The sequence below is a fragment of the Mya arenaria genome, chromosome 12 (assembly GCF_026914265.1).
Source record: "Mya arenaria isolate MELC-2E11 chromosome 12, ASM2691426v1".
Lineage (NCBI taxonomy): Eukaryota > Metazoa > Mollusca > Bivalvia > Myida > Myidae > Mya > Mya arenaria.
Window position 1 is genome coordinate 49,538,460 of NC_069133.1, and position 23,848 is coordinate 49,562,307.

At 35.4% G+C, this 23,848-nt stretch overlaps 1 protein-coding gene across 1 annotated transcript; it reads left to right on the plus strand.

The window, feature by feature from the left end:
* The first annotated feature begins 5,006 nt into the window (after window positions 1-5,006).
* On the plus strand, window positions 5,007-7,679 carry LOC128211822 (melanocortin receptor 3-like). The gene has a single exon (XM_052916898.1). The coding sequence runs from the start codon at window positions 5,485-5,487 to the stop codon at window positions 6,703-6,705; it is 1,221 nt and encodes a 406-aa protein (XP_052772858.1). The 5' UTR covers window positions 5,007-5,484; the 3' UTR covers window positions 6,706-7,679.
* Window positions 7,680-23,848: the final 16,169 nt, after the last annotated feature.

The following is a 23,848-nucleotide window of genomic DNA, read 5'->3' on the forward strand; positions in this document are numbered from 1 at the left end:
TGAGATTTGAAGTCCTTATCCCAAAGACTTCTGGAGTTATGCTCTGGACAAAAATGAAGTATAGAAATGAGTAAAGGGCAATAACTCCAAATACCAAAGACAGCTGTATGATTCCTTTGCACGCACTTTATATTCAATAAGATATATCTATTCTATTTATTTTCAGATGGTTTTAATAGTTTTATCAGTAATTTAAAACTGATATCTCAATGTCTCAAACAGCGAACTAGTATTTTGATATTTTTCCTTGTTTTGAAACGCTAGCATTTACACTGCCGTGACACGATTCCTGAAATAACGGTAGGTTCGCATACAATGTACATGTTGCAATTTTATATACTATTTATCTCTTCATTGAGATATATCTGCATGTGAGGTCTGAAGTCAATACCACAAAGACGTTTGGAGTTGCACTATACTTCTCTTTAATTAGATCTTTCAGTATATGAAGTTTGAAGTCAATACATCAAAGACTTTATAAAGTTTAAAACACATAGTAAAGGGAAGATAATTTAGTTATTGTGGAAGGTACTATTAAAGCTCTAATGCCTAGCACTGCCTTCTCCTTATCTATCTTTATTTCAAGTTTCAGTACCTTTTGAGTTGGACTGCAGTTTTTTCAGTTGAGATATTTACGTTCGGTCCCTAAATTGATCTCTTGGTCTGAGAATTATAAAAAAAATGTTCTCTATGATGCAAACAATAAATCTATTATTATTTGTTTGTTTTTACGTATTAGATTTTTTAATATTTCATACAACTCTTAAAAATTAGAAGAGTTGTATGAACTATTAAAAAAACTAATATGTAAACATATTCGAAAAATATGTAAAACGAGGAACTCATTTTTTATAATCCAAACCAAGAGATCAACCGTTGGACCGAATCACTCGATTCGGATATCTAGACTAGGCAACACTGAGTGGAAGCATTATAATCCTGAACATCAAATTACACCGATACTTACATTCAACTCTCTGATCCTTTCAAAACTTTCTGCAAAGACACCTTATCAAATTATGAGCGTGTTAAGGAAGTTCAGAAGAGATCATGATAAACAATATAAATAAGTTTCAAGCTGCGGAACACCCCAGTTGACAGTTACCTTTGTGGATGACTCACAAATGTGCTTTTCCTACGGTCAATGGCTTTATATTCTCTACATCAATTATTTTCTTTTTAGAAAAATTATCTTTCACGTAGACAGTTTACGAAGTCGATGTCCTAATAAAGGGACTGTTTTTCAAATATTTACACGTAGGCGAAACATTTTTCAAACGGCTCAAATTCCGTAATAGCAAACACGTTTGTAATGAAGTATGAGATACTTCAAGTTTCATCTTTTTTGCCCTATAAAACATGACAAATACCATTTGACCAGCAAATAACGTATCGCATTTCGTACGTATACTCTTACTGCAATGTGAACAATTCGACCATGTGAATCACATACGATGGTTTTGGAAATTGTACCTATGTTGAGGGTTTTTTTTTGTGGGCCAATGACAATTGAGGATTTTTTAATTTTCTGTTATTAATTACACGTAGCTCAATTCTGACAAATGCACTAAAACAACAAATAAGTTATAAATCGAGTCTAATTTTGAAGATCTACAGTTAACAGAGGGGCTTCCTCAAGTTGCGCCTGCGGCCGAGGCAAGCCCGTACTTTTTCTGTAGGTCGCCAAAATTGAACTCTACCATATGCAATGGCTTATTAAAACCTATTTTGGATATAAAGGTCACTTGTTTTCTATATACAACTTGCTAACTTTATTTACGCAGGCAAAAACTGAGATAGAGGCAACATATTAATAATGTTACAATAAGTTTGAAACTTACATAATAATTATTGCGATTCAAGACCTCCGTTGCAAAGTGAAATTAAAATAGAAAATGTGCAATGACAATGACACAAATTATGCTTATACTAGTTTGCATGTCGGTACAATTTATGTTAATAATGTACATAATACAACTGATGTTTGTTATTCAAGTTCATTTTTTGACATTGGTATCTGCAGCCATCAGTCTCGCATGCATTCATTTCGAATAATTGGCTTATAAATATAATTTGCATTTTCTGTTGCCATACTATCTATATAGTATATTTTGCCTCATACTTCCAAGACTGGTGATCCCTAATGATATTGAATTGGTATCATATTTATTAGTATTGATAGATTGGAATATGCATTGTGATGTTATGTACGTTAATAACAACGTGTTTGTGACCCAACTTTTACTATTATTATTTGTATATATTCTAAAAATGAAAGTGTAGTGTTTTTAGGTTTTTTGACAACAAAATAGTTCGAATGGATATCTACTGTTATTGTTTGATGTATTTTCATCAAAGTAAAATAACTCAATGTGAAAACAACGTCGCTTACATAAAATGTGTGTACGAGTTAAGCCTAATATAGCAATTTATTGCGTTGCTATATAGCAGTTTAAGATATAAAAGCATTAATACATCAAGTGTATAATAGTCAGACAACTGTATGCACTACCCTGACTGTTTGTATATTCTTAATAAAACATTTATAAGGTCAACTTTGTAGACATATTAAATTTTGAAATAACAGGAAAGGCTTCATTTCGAAATTATAATGCGATACATGTTTTCCTCTTAAAAGGCAACATTTAGTATATAATACCAATTTATTCGGTAATCTAGAGTTATTTTCAGTTAAATATTGTAGTAAAATTATTTAATTATATTGTATAATATTATATTTGGTTTACTTATTATAATAGTTTCACTCAAAATAGGCTACTAATCACACATTAAGATTTTATAGGACAGCTTTACAGTTATTAAGACATAGGGAATGTTTAGCTGACAATAAAAGGCAGTGAAGTTCAAACGCCTATATACGGACCTAATTTTATTCAAATTAGTGATACCGTTCTTGAACTGTATATTTGCTAACATTTAATAACAAACTGAAACTGAAACCCACACCCATTTCTTAACTTTTTTTTGGTGGAATTTGGCCGATTTAGAATTTTGTGTTCTGTAATTTGGTGACTATACTCCATATACATGTCTCAGTCGCATTCGTATATTTTTGATATTATTTATACCTTTAAAATAAATCATGGTCCCACTACACTCTAAATACTCCTCTTCCGCCTACACAGCCCCACAAAGTCCGGAATTGCATCATTTTTGTTTGAAGGCCATGTTACAATTTTATACGTGAATTTAACGGATTTTTTAAATGCATATTTTGACCCCAATCCAATATAACCAATAACATTGAACACTTCATCTCCAAGAAAAGTTTTAATTTTCCATGCATTTCGGAATATATATTTCGTACAAATAGTCTCTTTTTATTTTGTTTAGCAGAACTTGTCTTTAAAGTAAAGCGTGGTCTGATACGGTTTGGTAATTAGGGTCATATGGATGGCACCATCTATATGTATTTAAAGAAAATTGGCAGACGGCACATGTCTGACAATCACCAGCCACCTAGTTCCACGCCGCAAAGTGCACAATACGATACTGAAATGAACCATAGATGTAAGAACATGAAATTGAAGATGCATTTTCTTTGTCTGTATACAGCTTGTCAGGTTTCACGATTCCCATCTTTGTACCTCATTACATATACAGCTTTCAATATTCGCACGATACAAACTCTCATGGTAAGCGTTACAATATGACACAAAACAGTAAATACACTAAACCCTTGTGATTAAAATTATACATAACTCACAAGCTTCTCGTACGTTTTTTTTTTAATAATTTGGCGAGATAATGTAATATAAATATTACTTGAAATAGTCATTTGACGGAATTAATGCAGCGACTTTTCAATGCTCCAACACCTTAAATCGCTCAATTTTAATGGTTGGGCCGTTTTAAAGAAATATTTGTAATAAGACCCACACAATCATCTGAGTCCATGTGCAGTTGAAAATTATACTCGAAAAATCCAGATTTCTTTGAAAATCCGTTTGTAAAACATACCTGAAACATGCCTGTTTGATCTAGAAATGAAATACGTGCATGTTTATTCAACAGTATTAAAGATTAAGAAATAATGTGTGTATATTAACAGATATCACTCATATAAAACATGGATCTTAAAGGAAAACTAGTAACTGAAAACGTCTTGCAGAACTGGTTATGACCTTATGGAACTATATGGCATTCCACTTTTTGTAATAAAAGAGATTACAGGGAAGGGACCTCGGAAATATCATACAGAATTAATAGAATTAATTCATTGCGGTTTTCTCCCTTCTGCACTGCTGACGGTAGCAGTGAATTCAGCTAAATGGACGAAGTATACCACGTAGAGTTGTATGTTAGATGTCATATATCCTATATCATTAGCCATTAATATAAACATCAGAATTTCCAAACGTGAGTGAGTGAGTGAGTGAGTGAGTGAGTGAGTGAGTGAGTGAGTGAGTGAGTGGGTGGGTGAGTGAGTGAGTGAGTGAATGAGTGAGCGATCAAGTTCCATGCTAACATTCATATGAATTGTTTTGAATATCCAATAGAAGGAATCATCGCTCAAGCCGTTCAGCCAATCAGTGCTTTAATTACACCTTCAGATTCATAGAAATGTTCAGGGAAAATATTCAATAGTCCAAAATAATATAAAAAAAGAATATTTTAAATACACACAGTTTTCGTCATTTTTTTCCAATTTTTTACCGTTATTCAACGTTAAAAGAAAAACACCTTTCAAGAAGTTGGAATTGTTCCCTATTAATAGATGCTTTATGAATACGGCACAGGTGCAGCGATTTTGTGATCTATTTTTTGTTAATGCTTTATTCATTATCTGACACAACCTTGAAGTTAATTGCACTTTTATTATATAATATCAAAACTTCACAGCCATACCGTGGGCGAGGTTTATTACTTTAAGGAAATTGAAGTTTTCTATTGTGCAATATCGAAATAGCGGAAAATAATCGTTTCAAGTAAACACGGCGTTAAATCATGTATGTGGTATGCCACAATAAGCCAGATACCTCTGCTGCATTATCTTCCTACTCGCGGACTCAATCATCTTCATTTTCACAATAATTTTCAGCAACAGTAAACGTATTCTCCACGTTTGACAGTATATAATAGTTTGTTGTCAAGAGAAAAACTGTGTGCAGTTAGGTAACCAGATATACTAGTTAAGGTTATACTGTCTGATGGTCATTCGGTTGAAAACATAGAGAGGATATATAGTGTCTAAACGTCAACTAGAGCGTGATTGTATGAACGTTTTACCTGTTATCAAATTAAGATAGATCGCCGGTGCATTAAAAAAAACTTTGGAGTAACTGCGGTGACTGAAATTAAGGCTTGGAATTAAATTCATTTTTTACAAGGAAACATTATGTGAGATAGATTTGGGAACTTATAAATAAACAAAGTGTGGACTATTATGTAAGGAATATTAATATAACGATTCAGTGATACTCGGTTGAGCAAAAAGACTAAAGAAAAAGAAGTACAGCCAAGATGCCTGTTGAACAATTTATTGCCTCTATAGGCGCGAATGTGTCGTACGATCAGTATAGCAATATGACTCTTGACTTTCTAACAGAAATCATGTGGCCTTTTACAAAGCCATACAGCCCACTAGCAGAAAAGGCTTTAGTGAAGCCGATCTATATTGTAATCATAGTGTTGTGTTCGCTAGCAACGATAACCAATTGTGTTGCTATAGTTTCAACGTGCAGAGTAAAATACTACCAAACGCTCCATCTAAAACTGATAGTAAGTCTTTGTGCGTCGAATGTTTTAATTGTCATCGCAATTCTTGCAATGGTCGTCAACAAAATTGCCAACAGCAAACATGTGGTAGGGATGAGCAGTCCCGAGAACCGAGCAACAAACGCATGCGCGTTTGCAACAGTTAATTCTCTGAAAATTATGGGATTTCTGACATCGTTGCTCAATCTTCTTGCAATGGCCTTGGACCACTACATTGCCGTGATAGTTCCGCTAAGATACCCGAAAATCATGACCAAACCGCTTGGCATCGTCTTGATTTGCATCATTTGGGTAGTCTCCGCCATCGGCGGCTTCTCGAATATTGTTCTTGGCCTTTTGCAGAACGACAAGTCACGTACCGAGGTTTTCCACTTTTGTGAATTAGTTATGTATGATCGTTATAATGCTGAGATTTTGGTTTGCATTATCACAGCCATTTTTGTGATTGCAGTTACTTTTATTTACATTCAACTGTGTTGCAAATTTAGAGCGCTTAAGAAGGAAACACAAATGACACCCGGCGCCAACTACTCTCTCCATAAATACACAGCAATAATGACAACGATAATCATTATTGTGTGTTTCATTCTTTGTCTGGTTCCTTACATCGTCTTCCAAATGATCATGATCGGACTCGTTAATTTCAACAAGGACGTTGTGTATACTCTCTTCAACAGCCTCTTGGTCGCCAGCAAATATCTACACGTACTCTTGATCACCAATTGCTTGGCTCATCCGTTTATTTACGCCGTACGTTCAAAGATCATGAAGGGAGGCTACAAAAGTTTGTTCATGGCGATGAATAGAGAGAAAAAAATCACGGGTGGTAACGAACTCGGAGTGTTTGATGGAACACCTGGACACAGCTCGAAGGCGATTGGACCGTCGTGTGAAAGAGTAGATGAACAGAATGAAGAAGAAAGGGATGGAGAATCAGACGCATTTGTACCTGCTCTTACTAAATAAAAAGTGGAAAGGAACACTGTTTTGTAATAATTGTGTACAGTGGTTGTCACATTATTGGCCACGAGTGACAATGACTTACGCTGATTAAGGTTATATTTATGACAGCAGATAATAAATTTCAATGCTGTTGAAAACTGTCTAGACTTTCCCCCAGCTTGTGGATGTAATCAAAGTTTCACGCTGACATTCTTTTTTTTTTCATTAAATAAGATTGTTAGATTCAGAAAATGTATAGAAATTTAGATTAACATGCATGCATACATTGTCTTAGCATATATTGTTTACACTTGATATTATTTCTTGTACGTTTTTAAAACGTGCAATTCTCTGCAAATAGCACTATTTTATATATATTTCTTATGTGAATACTTTTTATACAATTGCAAACAAAACTCATTGTGCTACAAAAACAAATTAATACGTTTATTCATTTGTTCGCAATTGTTTTATTCCTACACATATATTATAGTATCACTATAAATAAACTTTAGCAGCTATTGGAAACTAATCAATTCTGGTAAAATACTAACTGGTTAAAAAAATGAAACCCAATTTGGATTTCTTAAATCAAATTCCTATAACATGCACGAACAATGCTGCGAAATGGTAGACTAGTTTATTTAAAACCTTGCCAGTAATTACCATACCGCCGATAGGTGAAACCGAGTTCGGAGCTTTTATAGAAAACGCTCAAATTCGACATAATGCCAAGTTTTAAGTGGCTATCATATCGATATGACACACACACATTACTCGAAGCATTTTCAAGGAAAGCAATTTTGATGAGGGTATTATAGTTGTGGTGTTTGTATTTGTGTATGTGATGTTGTTATGTTTGTATCTGTAGTTCATTGTCGATTGGGACTCTTTCTTGTGCCACTAAACAGTGACTAATCATTAATGTTCGACTACTGGGCTTGTCCCTTTTTTGTATTATTGCAAGATATAGTCGATTCTGAAGGTGGCGTTGGTATAATAACGATTCTTAAAGTGGTATTCGTGTGCTAATAAGTCTGCAAGTTATTCTTTATTTTATACCCATCATCAATCCACATGCAATACATATCACAAAATACTTTAACCTATATTCCGCTCCAGTGCAATACGGCCATATACCACTCTTGTGACGTCGGTACGCCGCTCTTCTATCTGCTGTTGTAGAACCGAGCGTTCACGACGTAAAGCATCCAGAGAGTCGTAAGAGGTCTCCTTCTTCGGAGTCAAATTCACAAGCTCCTCTTGTATTTCCTTGTTCTCCTCCATTAGAGAATCAATGGCCTCTTGAACTTTTCGCGAAGCCTTTGTCTTCGGTCGAGCGCCATTTTCTGATGCCGCCATTTTTTTAAGTCAAATACTGGACGTCTGGACGGGACGAAATTAAACTGAACAATGACCAGATCGGATTAACACCTAAGCGACTATGGGTTACTGCGCATAAAAGTAGTTCCCATAATTATAACATTTTAGGCTAAAATGTGGTAACTGCGTTTTGATCCGGATATGGCGGAATGTCATATTTGATTCTGGTAGTTTTTTGTAGATTTTGATTTTACTCGGCTTGTGCCTTGTTGGTGTCCGAATCTGCAAAAATCTACTTGAGTCGAGTACAACCTCCTGGATCAAAACGCAGTACTTATAACCCTATTATGTGCAAAACCTGTTACCCCGTGGACAGAGCATCTTTAACCCACAGGGCCATTGTAACTTTGAACAATCATTGTAAAAGACAACTACATACATGTACAAGATGCTTAAGGAAGTAGTGTGGAAAAATTTAGAATTATTTTCTCCGTCTTAATTTGTATGCATTAGATAACTGCATTTTTTTTTCAGTTGGCCATTCTTATATTGTCCTCTGTCACTGTCCTGATAGCTCCCTATCTCAATAGATGCAAAAGGTTGTAGGTTCATGATTCCCTGGTCCAATATGTCATACAGAAAGAAGATTTTGAATGTAGAATCAAGAAGCTTTCTTTTCAGGCACTTCAAATTGAATAGTACTGTAACATTTGGAGTGTCAAGAATTTGTTGGATTCCTAGGCAACAGGTATCAGGTGTTGCAGTACATTTGGAAAATACTTTTCACCCGTCCTTGTAAATCTAAAAAAGCTTTCATTTCGCAAAAGAAGTTCATATAACTAAATTAAGGTTGCTAAATCAGAGTTTGAATAATTCTGAAAACTAGATGTGCCTATAATTGCAGCAATTTGAACTCTAACTCATAATGTCAATTAAGCTGATTATGCAATACCGCAGTTCCTTGGTGTTGGGATTGCTTTATTTACTTGAATAAATAAACAGTTCTTGTGTTGGAAAGTACAATGTATTAACATGCATTTTTCTTGCCCAGACTCCATCCAAGCCTTAAATCTTAGATCAACATGTACTTGGGGCTATGTGTAATATCAATGAGAACTATAAATTATGTTCAATTTAGTGCCACTTATGATGTTTCATTCCACATAGAGAAACACTAACATGTTCAAACCAATATCCTATGTTATGATAAAACCATTGCCAAGTTGGTAATTTGAAAAGACAAGAAATTATATCTGGTCAGGGTTTGACATAGTCTTTCTAGACAGCTGGACTTGTTTTGCAGTTACTTTGAAAATCTTCAAAAGCTAAACTGAACAAGACTTGAACAAAAAACTCACAATACCAAAAAGGGTTTTAAAGACTTATGAGATCATTCTCACATCACCTATACCATTAGTTATTATCTACAAACTTAAGTCAACATAATAATTGATGTTTTACATAAATATTGCAATGAATAAAACATATTGCAATAAGTGCCAATAACATAGCAATCAAGTATGATCACTATAGGCCTAAACATGAGATTTCAACATTTTCCTGATAAACAATAAATAATTTTACTTAACAATTTTCTTATTTTTTACACAAGCTGAAAAAATGGTCTCTTTTTGAATACTTCACATATTTCATGGCTTTCATCATTCAGACTAACATTTCGCTTGTTATTTCAATATTCAATGATTGTGTAAACATTCGTAAATGATGGTTAAAATTAACATTAATGCTAATCATTCCTACCAAAAGCACCTAACTGACCAATCAGTATCCAAAATTTGGCAGGGCTTATTGGTGGTTCATTGAAATCAACCATGACCTCCCACAATCTGCACTGATCAACAGTAGTTAATGAATTGTTTCAATTGTTCTTATTTTCATAAACTTAGAAAACACAACTGCAGTGAATAAAATTTATTCCTCATCACTGAGAGAAAGTTTAGAAAAATGAACGAAGCCGAGTTACATCTAGTAGGATATCAAATCCTACAAAGGTATTCATCATTTTTTATAACCGTATTTAGTAAATGTTAAATTTTTGAATGTCTAAAAAGTTTCATTTTTTGGTATATCATAGAACATTTGTGTGTATAAATTTGACGATATTTTGTGATTCATTTAATTTCAATCCTGTTTCATTTAGTGTTCAATCCAAAGCTTTCTTGTTCACATTTAAGAGCAAGAAAAGTCACTGATCTGAATAAATTCATTATAATGTAAGGTCACATAAAAGATATATTGTGCTTTTTAAAAATATTTTTTTTTCATCTGTTTAAAATTATGTCAAGTGAAGTGCATTGACATTTTATTATGAGTTTAAAGCTGCACTCTCATTTTGACAACTTTTTAAATTTTTGTCTTTGAACGACAATACCTAGTAATCTTTTTGAATGGAAAAACACGAAATAACTGCTATTAATAAATCATTTGTAAATTATGGGGATCATCAGTAGTAAGTTTCAATGCATTAATTGTACACATCGATACCAAGTTTATGTCAATTTTCTACAATTTTCTTTAAATTCTTGCTTTTTCATCATTAACATAGTACAGCCCCTTTAAACTGTACCTTATAATGTCTGTGACTTATCAAATATTTAATAGTAATGGTCTACAACCAAGATTTGTTTTAATTATTCAGGTTTCAAACTGCATTGTGTATGCGATTGGAAAGGTAATCTTGAAAGCTCACCTAGTATAATTTTTTAAAATAACATTCACCCTGCAATGTACTCATATTTGGATGATACAAAAAGATTTGCACAGTCATTTATGTATATTTGCATTTATTGATAAAGGACACCTTTTTCAAATCTTTGAATTAGATTACAAAGTATAAGTTATATAAATAGATATTTATTCTTAACTTTATCTGAATACACAAGCTAATGCATCAGTCAATTGTAACCATGCCCCCGCCCCCGGTCCCGGTATAGCAGGGACTTTTACTTTCGGTCCAGCCAAACCCAGCTAAAGTCCCCGACCTGCGGAGATAATCTGATGGTAAAGTCCCCACCAAATGCACCGCACCCAAGGGACATTAGGTGAAGCCCCATCCACACTGTATTTTCCGGGAAGACCTGGCACTGCGGGGCCACCTGAAAGGTAAAAACATGGCCCATTTCGCCGGCTATCCCCGGTATACCCCCGGATGTGAGAGCCGTGGTTACAATTGACTGGTGGATAATGATACATAGTGATCCAAGCTCATGCCAAGATGATTTCTGGTCTGACATCGCGAGGTTAGATATTCCAAGCATAAAAAGCCTTGACAGCATTTGAGAAAGACTGTTGTGAGATTAAATCTTCATTACTTTACTATTTCACAACATAAGGGATTTTTATTGAATATTTTGATTTTGTTCCCCAAACGCCACAAGTCAACTGATTAATTAATACAAATTCAATTATATCTCCACCATTTTCGGCACTGCATTGTTAAATAAAACTCAAAAGTTACACTTGTAAATTATTTAACCAAATACCTTTCCCTCAAATACTTCACAAATTTATATTGATCTATCAACAACAATGCATCACCATACTGTATCTCTGACGGATTTTTGATTTTCATTCTTGGCTAGAAAACAAAAAGTGAGCACAAAGCGTCTTCAGAAAAAGAACTTTTAAAGTATGCACCAGACAATTGTAACCACGCCCCCCCCCCCCGGATTTTCATCCAGCCAATCCCCGGTAAAATCCCTGCCCTGCGAGAACGAACTGGTGGTAAAATCCCGTGAATAACCCCACACCCCGGGGATCTAAGGTAAGAGCAATTTCCTGATATATTTTGAGGGAAGATAAAACCACCGCAATCACCCAGCATTGCGAGGACACTAGTTCTGGCTTCCATAACTGTTATGTTGATATTTATTTTTTTGATGTTTACAACACGTCCAAAAAGGTAATATATAATGTGTTCGCTGAAGTTCTTTAGCTACGAGGGCACCTGAAAGGTAAAAACACAGCCCTTTTCCCTGGTATAACCTCGAGGGGGCCGTGGTAACAATTGACTGGTGCATTATGTAAGAGAGGAAATCAAAATTGAGCATGCAAGATTGTTTTATCAATGCCATGGCGATGGTTTATCACAATGTCACGTACTTACACTGAGAGTGGCTCCAAGATTTTTCTATGCACATAGGTAAACAATCATCTTATTCACAGATGCTGTGCACATATCCATATATTTGGCTTCATTTAGAATGAAACTTCATAAATAAGTATGCGCATATTTGATATTTTTTATCTCCATTTTGCAAAATTGAAATCATATGAGTTTTTCAAACGAACTTGTATTGCTTGAAAATGAACGTGTCAAATTAAAAATGCTACCCTCGGTAAGATGAAAATAAATCCGTTTGATGGTGGTAAGCATTCAATGGCGGCTTTATTGATAAATTTCCTCAATAAAACACTATGAAATTCACATCATCAGCATCCGGAAGTAGTGATAACATACATGTCTGAATCATTCGGCTGCTCTGATCAGAGTAAATTTTGAGGTCAATAAGTAGACTGGTACCCTGATTTACTTTTCCTCAAAAATATAAAGTTATACAGGTACGCGGCATATGGGTTTTAGTTAACATTAATAGTATTTGAACAATAAATACCAAAAATAATGTTGTATTTAAAAAATTGCTAAGTGCCATGCGATGAGTAGTTAAAAAAACTTTGTATCGAAAAGAAAAAAATCACGGAAACATGCAAATTATGTCGAAAAAAAGATCAGGGACCGACTTCGGAATACCAACATTGTATACAAAAGATAACACTACTTTTTTAAACCAACTTTCCTGGTTGTTTTCTACTTAGACCGCACGCTTTATTCGCTTTTAATACGTATGAATTCACAAGAGATTTCGAATGCGCGACGGGCACCACGGTTAGCTGATACTAATTTCTTTCCGGATAAAAGCGAAAGAGGGTACCAGTATATCAATACAGAGCATTGAACGGAAAAACCTCGATGCGTACTTTTCCAATATGTTCATATTCTTATTGCATATAATCTGACCGTATGCAAGAACATTCATGTGGTTAACCCGATTAACTCACTCGCTACGTATGCATTTATTGTGCTTCATTAAAAGAACATACAGTTAGCTTGAATTGTTAGGAGAACTAATTTTATTGGATGTTGTGATTGTAATCAGTTCTGGTACTACTTTGATTATTCAAATTCGCTAACGGCAATCCAATCAAAATACAGCGTATGAATGCATTACGTCAGTGAACCCTCAGATGCGGCTTGAAAATGCAGACATCGCGGTTATGGCTATGAACTAGGCCACAAGTGCCCTAGTCCAAAAACTGTAATACCATACTGTAATTTTCTGATTCCGTATCTTGCTAGTGCGGTGTGTAGTATAGGAACTACTATTGAGTCGCTGAAAATAGCCTGAAAAAAATACTTAAAAAGCCTATCCAAATTTCAGATACATACCATTACCTAATGTTATTCATGCCACCAGCAGCATGTAACTAATCTGGAACACGGTATTCAAAAAACACATGAGGATAAGCACGAAGCAGAGAACAACACTTCAGATCTATCTAGATAACCAGTTGTTTGCTATTTCGAAGATCATAAATTGTAACATAATCATAAACATGGGCAGCTCGCCAATACAAAAAGAGGCGAAGTCGCATCATCGATAGTTGAAGCGATTGACTCACGAACTTGCCTCAGTTCTGTTATGTTATAATAATAGTAAAAAATTCGTGCGAAAATTCACTTTTGTTAAAATGGCCGCGAAACGTCATAAGGAAATGACCATTTGTTTAAATACTCGTGAAAGAAGTACCGTTTATGTGAGTTGTTTTTGTGCTGTGACAATTAATGAGTGTTTTTGTATTAGCAGTTATTTTAAATATGCTGAGATATAAAACACATTCTTCTCATTTTGCTCAATAAAGCGAATTCTGTAACTTCTGATTTATGTCGCTAGAGTATCTTCCCTTGACTTCGATACATAAAAGTGCGTAACATATTCATACCCGCAAGCCATTCCTTATTTAGACATATGACAGATAGCGGTAAATTTAAACCATTTGAAACCGAAAAATAATAAATAGATGTGTAGTAAGGTATATAAATGGAATATAAAATAGGTTTCTGGTGACCTGCATCACGTCTCGTTCGGTAAGTAAACACGAATCCGTCTACTCATGTGGTCTCGACGGATACGTTTTAACCAACCGAACTCGACGTGATACAGGTCACCAGAAAAGCGTCCTTTAATTCAATTAATAATAGTCCCTATATATTACGTTAACTACAATGCTAACATCATTTATCATGAAGCAAACTGTTATTTATACCGGCTCGAATGATGTTTCTATTTGCACCATTAAGGACATTTAAAAGTACCGCAATTAGATTATGGGACATGACTGTGTTCCCCATATATTACGTAAACAACAATGCTTTTTTGAACATCATTTATCATGAAGCAAACTGTTATTTATACCGGCATGAATGATGTTTCTATTTGCACCATTAAGGACATTTAAAAGTACCGCAATTAGATTATGGGACATGACTGTGTTCCCCATATATTACGTAAACAACACTGCTTTTTTGAACATCATTTATCATGAAGCAAACTGTTATTTATACCGGCATGAATGATGTTTCTATTTTGACCTTGAAGGATATTTAAAAGTACCGCAATTAGATTATGGGACATGACTGTGTTCCCCATATATTACGTAAACAACAATGCTTTTTTGAACATCATTTATCACGAAGCAAACTGTTATTTAAACCGGCATGAATGATGTTTCTATTTTCACCTTGAAGGATATTTAAAAGTACCGCAATTAGATTATGGGACATGACTGTGTTCCCCATATATTACGTAAACAACAATGCTTTTTTGAACATCATGTATCACGAAGCAAACTGCTATTTTCAGATTTTTTCACCATTAAGGACATTTAAAAGTGCCACAATAAGATTATGGGACATGACCGTGTTCCCCATATATTACGTAAACAACAACGCTTACATCATTAATCACGAAGCACAATGTTATTTATATCGGCATGCATGATGTTTCTATTTTCACCATTAAGGGCATGTCGCAATTAGAATAAAGAACAAGGCCGTGTCCTAAATATTAAGCGAATTATCACAAATCATCACAAAAAAACTATAAGGGTCATTTGGTTACTATTTAAATCCATAACAAACCTCGTTCCTTGTGGTTAAAAACGCGTTTTAAATGTTAGTATCACGTGAAATACACGAACGTTTAATACGTTGTCAGCTCCGATGATGTGTAGTAGTAAATAAATTTGGTTGTGAATCACTTTGTTTCATGTTGGAGTCTTTTCTTTCATTATCAGAACAACAATTGGCAACCAATAAGCAGAGCCCGTACCGTTCAATAAGTAACATGCGGATGGTTTTGTCAACATCCATTCTATGGTGGCATATAACTGCCGTATTAAAGGTAACCTTCGCATGTTTACGTTGCGAATTGTTTCGTGTTAACCGCTTAATTTTCGCGATATCATCTAGCTATCTAGTTAATATTCGCGTTACCTTTTTGGTAAGATAAATATCATAAGACTAAAAACAGGCTTGGAAGTGCGGCTTTTCGATGCTCACTACTTTAAGGCTTGAGTTTTAGCTAAAAGAGTTTTGTAATAAACACCAGTACATGTTTAGTTTGAAATCGAACTCGAAAGTATGGATGTGAAGCTAGCAGTCTAGCAGTCTGGCAGTACAGCAGTGAGGAAATATTACGCTGTTGAAATGTGTACTCTGATATAAAACTCAAAATGAAAACTAATTCTTTCGTCCCAAATATATATTAACGTAAGCAATTCATGTATCTATCTAGTACGTGAAATTATTTTTCTGTCCCATAAACAGATTAGAAAAGACGGTTAAGCATTGTTTTATTACTTCCCTTGATTATAGTGTTTAGCTGTCTTATATAAGAACACTCTACATAATTATACAAAACGGACATCAGTCCTTGCCACGCAATATGCCGGATGAATTTCAACCAATAAAATTATTTTGTTTACAAAAGTGTCATTTTTACACTGTCTTAATTGCAGTGTACATATTGCAATTGATTATATGCCAAAATATTCATTTTTATTTTTAAAAACATCTTTCGCCGTGTGTTCGTAAACGTAATGACAATACACTTTATTAACCTTACAAGTTGATTAAGGACCAATCCTCGGATACTGGATAAAGACTTTCAGTAAACTGGATAATAATGTCCTTAAGACGTTGTTTTTTCTCTACAGCGTCGATATATAACAGTTATTATAAGTTTATGCCGGACTGCGAATATTTTTGGTTTTATTGTGAAAGCCTGATCAAGTCTTACAACTATCATTGTTAACAGTTTTTTATTACCCACTTTTAATAAATTATCTGTTATGTCGTGTATGCACGTGTAGTTTCATTTCAAAATTCCACGCGACCGTAAGCGATGATTCGCGTTAATTTCTGAAAATTCGTATACAAATGAAACTGCACAATTATGTCCAATTATGTTGGTTAGCCTGTCCAGACAGAAATGGTAAACTTCGATTGAAATCTGTTTATGTTCAGATTGTAAAATATTTGATAGAAAAGTTCAGCGATCGAAACGTATGTATTGGTTTTCAATGCAACAAGAACTTTTAAATGACTGCAATGTAGACCAAAGTCGTTTCTGGAAATCTATTGGTAAAGTGGGTGTCGGCCACTCGAAGCATAAGCAGATTCCAATGGAAGTGGTGTTGGATAATGGCAACATTTCCAATCATTTGACAGATGTATTAGATAAATGGAAGTCAGATTATAGCTCTTTGTTTAATAACTCGAGGTTTACTGATACCCCAACGGTTGTTAACGATTACATTAATAACAATGAACATATATCCTTTTTCAACAATCGTATACATGTAATGGAGGTTAAGAAAGCAGTTGATAATGCGAAATCCGGTAAATCTTGTGGTATAGATCAACTCCCGGCAGAAATTATTAAAAATGACACTTCGGTTATGTTTTTACATGTTTTATTTAATATCTGTTATAATAAGGGAATTGTTCCGTCTATTTGGAGTAAATCGATTATAAATCCGTCATATACAAGCTGTATTGTAATATTTTAAATGCACGCCTCAGTGGTTGGGTGGAGTCGAATAATCTGCTTGTTGATGAACAAAACGGCTTTCGGAGCACGACTGACCATATTTTATCTTTAACCTCTCTCATTGATACTAGGAGAAAAAAGAAATTAAGTACATTCTGCTCCTTTATTGACTTTCGTAAAGCGTACGATTTTATTAACAGAGATAAACTTTGGGCTCGGCTTAGCGGCTGTGGCGTGTCAGGTAAAATGTTGACAGCTATAAAGTCAATTTATTCATCTGTTCTATCTTGTGTAAGAATTAACGGTTATAAAACTGATTGGTTTGAGACACACTGCGGTCTCCGTCAAGGTTGTATTTTGTCTCCACTGTTGTTTAACATGTACATCAATGATCTAGCTGTATATTTGAAATCATTTGGTAAAGGTGTAACAATCGACAACGAATGTATATGTATTATGTTATACGCAGATGATATTGTTTTGTTAACTGAAAATTCAGCTGATTTGCAGTTTTTATTAAGTGCCTTATATGACTGGTGTTGTATGAATGACATGGAGATTAACTGTAGTTAAAGCAGTGTTGTTCATTTTAGACCAAAGGCTCATGAAAGAACAAGTACAATTTTCAAATGTGGTCAAAATACTATTGGTGTTGTTGAGAGATACACATATCTTGGTTTAGTTCTGCATGAGTTCTTAGACTGGAATATTACCGCCAAGGCAGTAGCTCAGAGTGCAAGCCGGGCATTGGGCCTGGTTATTGCCAAGTGCAAGTTAATTGGGGGGGGGGGGGGGTCTACACTAAGCTTTTTGATTCTGTTGTGTGGCCTGTTATTAATTATGGGATAGCTATATATGGTAATAAGTCCTTTTCCTGTATAAATGCTGTATTTAACAGAGCCATGCGGTTTTTCCTTGGTGTGGGTAAATATACTACCAATGCTGCAGTTATAGGGGAAATGGGGTGGTTGCCATTAGAAGTCCGACAGTGGAAATCTATATGTACCTACTGGTCTCGCCTTTCCAACCTTGGTTTGTCACGGCTCAATAAACGTATTGCACTCTGGGCTGGTGCAAGGGGGAGTAACTCATGTCGTAACTGGTTTTATTTGGTTAAGCAGAAACTGTGTTCTCTGAACCTGTATATTTATTGCAGTATTGAAATCGTTATACCTAAACATGCTATTTTAAGTAAAGTAGAGGAGTTGTTGCTGCATCAGTTTACGCAGGGCTGGTTGGCTCAGATTAATAGTACAGTTGGTACATCAGGTAGAGGGCGCAACAAATTGCGTACATACTGTTTGTTGAAAACTGAATTTGGTACAGAAAAGTACTGTAAAATAATCATGCCGCTGCAGCATAGGTCGGCACTGAGTAAATTTAGATGTGGTGTAGCTCCTCTACGAATTGAAACTGGCAGATGTATATACTTTTAAGTATGTAGATGTTTACTTATTGTACTTTGTGATATTCTAATAGGTCACACAAATGATATTGGTTCCTTGTTATTAAATGAACCTCCTATATAATGGTCGGTAAATCCAATTTCACCTGCTTGTTTTAGTGTTTCTGGGAGCTTCTGTCAGTATTAAGTCGGTTGTTTCACTTTTTTCTATGGGCTCTTAAAGCAAATCTTATGCTCATTGATGGAAGAAAATTGTTTGTGTGGCATATTAGTGTTTAATTTGTAAGTACAGTTGTTGTTGTTGTTGTTGGTTTTTTTTTACCAGTCAGTATCAGTCACATATTTTATAACAAGTCTGTATTTTATTTTGTATTAATATGTTCTGTGTATTTGTCAAATAGTCTCCTGTAATTCTGTATAGAATGGCCATATAATTATTTGTTTTATGTGTTGCATGTAACTTTTAGTATGTATATGGACGAGACTCTAATAAAGATATAAATCTAAAAATCCATAGAGTATCAGCAGAGATCTGCAGAGATAAGGATCTAAGCTTAGAAAAACATATTGAATAAAGCTTGTGACATACATTTCACTAACAAAATCGTAGGCGGGGGCGTAGCTAGCCCTCTATTCATGTGGATTTATATTTGCTGGGGGGGGGGGGGCGTATGCCCTCTCTGAAAACTTTGAAAACCCTGATGCAATCTGGTGTATTCTGAGGTGCTTTTTTATTTAGTTATGGAAAATGGTTTTTGTGGCTGGTTCGAGTGATGTCGTTTTCATAGTAAATGCATTTGCATTAAATACATTTGAGAACGCTTTGTATTTTAGCGTATTCTGCGATATTTCACTCGGATATGAACTGGTTTGCCAATGACAACAGAACACGTCCGTGTTGGATCGTGTAACTCCGTGTTGGAAAGTGTTGCCTGGGAATACAATTCCCGGAAATTCTCCGAGCCATAAAAAGGCGTCATGGCATGTGCACCAGATCCAAACCTTAAATCTGTTAATTCTTCTTAAAAGTTCATCTGAAATAAACGAATTGTTTTACTACAAGAAATGCCGGTAATGGCACTTATACATACCATAAAAAGAATCCCAACACGAATTAATTATACTGTTTAATAATGTTTCTATTGAATATTACAAAAACTGGTCTACATAAGCTGCTGATAAGCCTCGATATGAAGTTCTGGCTTCGGTAGCTGCGACCGTATCTCTGTGGGACACATTAAGGAGTTTGCAGGAAATCGTTGAAATCGACCGTTTTAGTTTCAAGTAGTCAACTGTTAAATGCTGCTCTAGTCTTTGTGTTTTAAGAAGGTTACAGCATTGCATTAAGAACCGAATAATCAGAGTCTTTATTCATAACAGAGATTTCAACAATGTTCTTAAAAACCTGCAAAGTGTTACAGCATCAAGCTTATTCTTTGGGTTAGCACAGTTAGTTTTCACCATTCCGTCGATGCATAATTGGTAAAATTCAGAATCACAGCAAATGGCTGAGCGATATCAACTTCATCACAAAATGCTTCTATGTATTCCGTTGTCACTGAACAACTAGGGCGGGGTCTGTTTTGGCTACATGGTCATTCATTGAATAAATTTGGTAGAGGACCACTAGCCAATGTTTCTGCCCTTGAGTTCGTTTTAATGAAAAGTAAACGGACGGACGGACGGACGGGCGCATGCATGCGCATACGAAGGACAAATGAAGATGACATAAGCTTTATGGCCTTTGTTCAGCAGAGTCTGATGTTACATGTAGTACATTTATCAACATGATAAGAACAATAATGAAATCTTGAACACCTTAATCTTAACGTAAATTTCAAGTTTTTAAAATTAACGTTACGCCTTTATCAATAACAGATACATTGGAAGTTTAGTTATAAATAATATAACGTTGTGTTAACAGACAAACATAACAATACAATAGTTTGCTAATGAGCTCAAGATGCAGACCATGCAGAGAATTCAAACCCAGCTTTTAGGCTTTTAAACTGAAAAAGGTAAAATTCCATATAAACCCGTATTAATTGCAAATTATAACTTGCTATCACGAGATTATTTTGACAACAAACAGAAATCTGACCACCGTTCACAAGTGTTTGTTCTCATAACTTACATGAGCGAATATAACTACCTTTAAGTTATTAAGCTATATCCTTATTTTTGTTCATTTAAAATCAACATATTAAGGTACATTTGCAATATATTATAAGTGCACCGAAAGTTTAACATAGGAAAAGCAAGATATGTGCATTGTTATTAATATGTGAGTAAAGTTAGCAGCACAGTCTTATAGCAGCTAGCTACCAGCAGCATCAGCAGCTCGCTGCTATACTGGTGGCTGCTAGCCGCTACATTATTTTACTATTATCTTACTATGAATGTTATAATCTATACTTACTTGATACTTCTATAGTTTATGATTGTTTGTTGTTTCCAGTTGTATAGAAATATATCAGTATGAAAAAAAATGATCTTTCAATGTTTTAGCCAATTCGGTAAAATTTAGATTTCCACAGGTTTTTTTCTAAGCGGCCCACCAATCAACCAATCAAAACATTTTGATTTGAAAGGCCAATTTTTTCATCGTATAAAAAGGGGCAACGGGACCATACAGACTAAAGTAATCTATATTTATAGTATCGAAATTATGCCTCCAATTTTGTCTGACAGATTACCATTATTAATATGTATGATAAATGTTTAAAATCCCTTTATCCTCGTATATCTTTATTTGATGAATACCCCCGAAGTGCCATAAAGGTCAATAGATAATGCTATTAAAATATGCATTTCTTCTGAAAGATTTATCATCGAGCCATAGAGAATTACGATACAAGGTCATTAGTGTTTAGAAAAAAAAAAGTGACACAATTTCTATAAAATATTGACTCCCCCTATAAAACAAGAACTGTCGTAGGCCAACGCGTTCGACTATTCGCCGCGTTGTCTTAGATGTGATACAATAATTGGTGTATATGTGCTTTTCAAAACAATAAACCTGTAAAATTGAAAAGTTAACAGAAGAGACGCCACACTGCGGCGAAACCAGGATTTATAATGATGGACAGAAGAAATTCAGCATTCATTGTAAATTTCAGTTTCAACTGTATTTTCTTTCTATTTTTAATAATGTTCAGTGACCTAGGCCCGAAATGCAATTCCATGGAAGTCCTCAAATAAACTCTTCCGACCTACTAACAGAGGCGGGAATCACGTGCTACATTGTTTTGATACCAAGCACTAAAAATGGTAGAGCCCAGTGAGATGGTATGTATTTTTGTTTATTTTCTCTTCATAATTAAACAATTAAATTTCCTAACATTGACCCCGTTCCAGCGCCAAATTTTCCCTGTAATTTGGTACCTTCATTTTGCACACAGTTCTGTAGTTTACTTGGAATGAGTGTCGCAAGTATTCAATCGAGACGAAATGTGCTGCGGAAAACTTTGAACCAAACCACCTTAGCGATGAATCAGGGCTGTGACACATGTTCACGTACTTAATGTGCCCAAACCAGAGTATTCCCAGAACAATGTCCTTTATAAAGTTGAAGTGATTCATAATGCCTACCAACCTGGCATAGTGGCAATACATATGATTGTTTCACGTACACGCGTCAATGTCTCGAACATGAGACATACCAGCGTATTTTGTGATGCATAGGGCAGTGTTTTCGTTCTTTATGTACCAAAACAAGAGTTTTCCAAGAAGAATGGCAAATGTTAGATGACGTGTTTCCAAATGGCTTTAACTCGGGCACTGTTGCAATATCTATGATCATTTCGCGGTGCATGAGGCAAATTTTGGCTACTCAGGTCAAATTCCCCAGCGATCTAAATAGCTCATGTTGTAGGCATTGTGGCCTAGTTCAACGCGTAACTTTTCGTTATGGTCCTCTTAGTCGAATATTCGGGTCACACGTTCAAAGTTGACCATACTCACCCCGCATTTTTGCTCCTGGGGCCCTTTTCGCCCCGTACTGCTGGACTCGTATATCATCTGATTCCTAATGTCCTTATATCCAGATGCTCTACTAGTCACTGGCTTTCACCCAGTATATCATACTGCTGGGGGAAAACTCGTTAAAGGCTGTGACACACGTTCAAAGTTGACCATACGCACCCCGCATTTTGGCTCCTGGGGCCCTTTTCGCCCCGTACTGCTGGACTCGTATATCATCTGATTCCTAATGTGCTTATATCCAGATGCTCTACTAGTCACTGGCTTTCACCCAGTATATCATACTGCTGGGGGAAAACTTGTTAAAGGCCGTGACACACGTTCAAAGTTGACCATACTCACCCCGCATTTTGGCTCCTGGAGCCCTTCTCGCCCCGTACTGCTGGACTAGTATATCATCTGATTCCTAATGTGCTTATATCCAGATGCTCTACTAGTCACTGGCTTTCACCCAGTATATCATACTGCTGGGGGAAAACTCGTTAAAGGCCGTGACACACGTTCAAAGTTGACCATACTCACCCCGCATTTTGGCTCCTGGGGCCCTTTTCGCCCCGTACTGCTGGACTCGTATATCATCTGATTCCTAATGTGCTTATATCCAGATGCTCTACTAGTCACTGGCTTTCACCCAGTATATCATACTGCTGGGGGAAAACTCGTTAAAGGCTGTGACACACGTTCAAAGTTGACCATACGCACCCCGCATTTTGGCTCCTGGGGCCCTTTTCGCCCCGTACTGCTGGACTCGTATATCATCTGATTCCTAATGTCCTTATATCCAGATGCTCTACTAGTCACTGGCTTTCACCCAGTATATCATACTGCTGGGGGAAAACTCGTTAAAGGCTGTGACACACGTTCAAAGTTGACCATACTCACCCCGCATTTTGGCTCCTGGGGCCCTTTTCGCCCCGTACTGTTGGACTCGTATACCATCTTCAGTTTAATTTTGTCTTAAAAGCCGTTTTTAAAGTCAATGAATTTAATACAAATTTTCAATATCTTAACTAACTTATATGGAGTTTAAGGAAAACGGTTATTATTGCCTTTCTTTTAATTTAACAATGAGGGAAACGTGGAACAAATGCAAATTGGTACATCGTGTGTTGAGATTCTAGAGGGTAAAATATGTGCGTCTTTGTGTACACGTTTCGCTGTAACATATTAATTATATACCTGATAAGTACTCAAAAGTACTAATACAAAAACAAACAGAGTATAAACGAGAATGGTTGGTGCATTTAAAGAAGAATCATAAGAATCTTTCTAGAGATTCAAATACAGCTACACAACAAAATGGCCATCGTATTATCAAGTGAATAGA